The sequence below is a fragment of the Sinocyclocheilus anshuiensis genome, unplaced genomic scaffold (assembly GCF_001515605.1).
Source record: "Sinocyclocheilus anshuiensis isolate Anshui unplaced genomic scaffold, SAMN03320099.WGS_v1.1 scaffold1366, whole genome shotgun sequence".
NCBI lineage: Eukaryota > Metazoa > Chordata > Actinopteri > Cypriniformes > Cyprinidae > Sinocyclocheilus > Sinocyclocheilus anshuiensis.
The window spans coordinates 228,193-231,707 of NW_015554162.1; the positions used below are offsets into that span (position 1 = coordinate 228,193).

The 3,515-nt window shown below is 35.8% G+C and overlaps 1 protein-coding gene across 1 annotated transcript in view; it reads left to right on the top strand.

Annotated features, from left to right (window-relative positions):
• Positions 1-2,304, top strand: part of LOC107670889 (ras-related protein Rab-33B-like) — a 2,523-nt gene extending 219 nt beyond the window's left edge. Inside the window, exon 2 of the mRNA XM_016463688.1 lies at positions 831-2,304. Coding sequence (XP_016319174.1) covers positions 831-1,274 — 444 coding nt within the window. The 3' untranslated portion in view covers positions 1,275-2,304. The remainder of the gene's footprint in view (positions 1-830) is intronic.
• The last annotated feature ends 1,211 nt before the right edge of the window (positions 2,305-3,515 follow it).

The following is a 3,515-nucleotide window of genomic DNA, read 5'->3' on the forward strand; positions in this document are numbered from 1 at the left end:
GACACTGAAGACTGGAGTAATGATGCTGAAAATTCAGCTTTGCATCACATAAATAAATTATATTTGAAAGTATATTAAAATAGAAAACCATTATTTAAATGGTAATTATATTTTACAATATTACTGTTTCTTCTGTATTAAAAAATCTTCCTGATCCCAAACTTTTGAACAGCAGTGTATATATATTAAAGGGGTCATATGATGCGATTTCAAGTTTTCCTTTCTCTTTGGAGTGTTACAAGCTCTTGGTGCATAAAGAAGATCTGTAAAGTTGCAAAGACTAAAGTCTCAAATCCAAAGAGATATTCTTTATAAAAGTTAAGAGTCAACCACGCCTACCTAAAACGGCTCGTTCTAACACGCCCCCACATGTCTACGTCACTATGTGGGAAGATTTGCATAACGCCGCCCAAATGTTCACGCAAAGAAAGAAGGCGTAACTTTTATTCTTGCTGTAGTATTGTTGTTGCGGCCGCCATGTCGTGAAAGTGCTGTCTGTTTCGTTGTGAAAGCGAAACTACTTTGTTTGGCCTTCCAAAAGAGGACGATATCAGCTTCTTCATGCCTAGAGCTGATCCGTGCTGGTCGCTGAAGAAATACAACCTTAAACCGCATAAACATTTCATTACACCAAATACACAAAATAATGTTCTTTTTAGCAACATCATATGACCCCTTTAAAGTTACATGTAAGTTCACTGATGTGCTGATTTATCACACGTGTATAATAGCACTTTGGGCTCAAAACTGCTTAGATCTTTATGACAATTAGCCCTGGTCGTATACAAGTATAATATCTACAATGATCAAAATTGAATTCTCATTCTCAGTTGCAGATCTGGGACACGGCGGGACAGGAGCGCTTCAGGAAGAGTATGGTGGAGCATTACTACAGAAACGTCCATGCCATCATCTTTGTGTATGACGTGACCAGTCTGGCTTCATTTGAGAGTCTGCCGGAGTGGATTGAGGAGTGCAGCCGTCACTCAGTTCCTGCCATGGTCCCCCGCATCCTAGTTGGGAACAAATGTGACTTGAGAAGAATGAGAGAGGTGTCCACGTTTTTAGCTCAGCGACTGGCTGATAGCTACAACTTCCCGCTTTTTGAGACGTCTGCAAGAGACCCTGTGGAAAAAGAGCATGTAGATGCCATTTTCCTCACGCTGGCCTACAAGCTGAAGAATCGCAAGCTGCTGAGACTGAAACAGCCAAGTGAGAGCAGCTTCATACAGCTCACTGGTGAACAGGAGGAGAATACGCCCTGTTTATGCTAATGCACTTTGGCCCATACAGTTTCATGCAATAAATTAGGGTGACATTCTGAATGAAGTTCAGAAAGAGTGATTGGGAGATATACAGTACAGTATATGTCTATAGGATTTAATTTGGTGTATGTGCAGTTTACAAATGACTTTGGAAGCGTAAACTATGGAACAATTGGACATTATGAGGGTTTTGTTTTGTTAAACCACATATTACGAAGCAAGTGATGCCGATATGTCTTACTATTATTTAAGAGTGATATTAACTCTCCAGAAACACGCTCAATGACATGAAGAGCCTGTTATAATATTTTCAGTCTGTAATAACTTTGCATGTTGTTTCACTGTAATATTTAATGTCTATCATTACAATTTCTCATAGGTTGCTATGGTGAAACTTCTAAAGGCAATCTTTTATCAGAAACACATCGGTCCTCACCGTTAGCTTTCTGTTATGTTTATGGTTACAGATCAATTATTATTATATTTACTCTGCACTTCATTCGAACTTTTTAATTCGAAAGCATATATTGCATGCAAGCTCAATCTAAACTGTGGTGTAATGCATTACTAAAGCTATAACTGACTCCATCATGAACACTAGTGGGCGCCATTGTCAATGCATTCAGAGCATTATGAACTACTATGATGAAAATTAGATTAAAACAAGGGAAAACACACTTTATTATAAACGAGAGCACTTATATCCTCAATGCATTTGTGGAACACAGTGATATGCAACATATTAGTGATGTTTGATGTCTTTTACAAGCAAATCCATGCTTCAATAAGACCAACATATCTCAAAGGCTTGATTTCATTTTTTTTTTTTTTTTAATCATTTATTTTTGGATCGACAACCCTTTTTGTAAGCAAGAGCATTTGGAAAACAGGGACTGTATTGCAGTTTAAATTGAGATTGTATCATGTCTGAAGTTTGTCTCGATTATTCAGCATCGTGTATATTTTGAGAAAAATGTCATTGTGTAGATAGTTTGCAGTGACTGTCAGATGTGTTTTGGAAGTGAATATGAAAATAAAATGTGCAAACAATTGTAAATATTTTGATATATTGTATATATTTTATAACAGCTGTGATCAGCAGGATAAAAGAGGAATTTAAAAGATTTTAAAATTTAAATATAAAGACCAGGGTTCCCAAAGTAATGAAAAATCTGGAAATATCAGGAAAATTGTAAAAGTAAAAGTCATGTTTCTGTAGTGACTATATATTTTTCTAGTTTATTTTTTTTTTCAGTTGGAAATTACTCTTAGCAAGTACATTCTTTATAAAATCTTTTTTTTTTTTTGACAGCAATGTTCGGCAAATCCTTGTGAACGTTTTGTGAACTGAACAGATCTCACTCTCAGACAGTAAGTGTAGTCTTCGAGACCTTCCATGTCCACTTAAACCCTAAAGTCAGCAGGCAAGTGCAGCTGCAAACACATGTCTTGTTTTACCATGTGCCTACCTGTTAACTCCAACACCAGAGGTGTGAAGAATTCTTTTGCAAGTGATAAATCCCACAGTCCCACTAAAAAATAACAAAAAGCAGGATTTAGCTGTATATGATTAAGCAGTTAGGCCTCAAAAGTAGTATCTGGCCTTATGAAATTGCCTGTGCCGACAGTATGAAATGTTGTTCCTGTCACATTCAGCATAGTAGTCAAGATTGTACAGATTTATTAAGCATGACCTGTCATTTAAAATTCTAATCTGTCTAGATGGTGTGAACTGGAAGGTACTGAAGCTTCTGGAATCAATAACAAATTCTTCATGCATTTAAACACACTTGACCAATAAAATGGTTCTATATCTGAATCCAATTTCTTTGCCATGTATAAATAACATGAGTGCACATACATTTAGTGACCACCAGATGTCTGCAGAATCTTGGACCAGATCGGCATCGATTAGACTTGACACAGAAAATGGGAATACTTTGAATTTAACACCAAAATAAGAACAAAAAAAAATTGAAAACACAGAAAGAGATTGTGTTTTACATCCAATTATGTTGTTACATCCAAACCATCATCCTAACCTTTGACCTAATCCTATATGACTTTCCTCTTTATATGTAATTGCATTTATGTTGATGAAAACATACAGTCCATTCAAAATAGTAAAATATCTGGTGAAGCACCAAGTACTTCTGGAGTATTTATTATCACATTTATATCTTACATTGCAAAATACATTATTTTGGGAAAAAGTAAAGGAGAAAGGAGAAAATAATAATTATACTATTA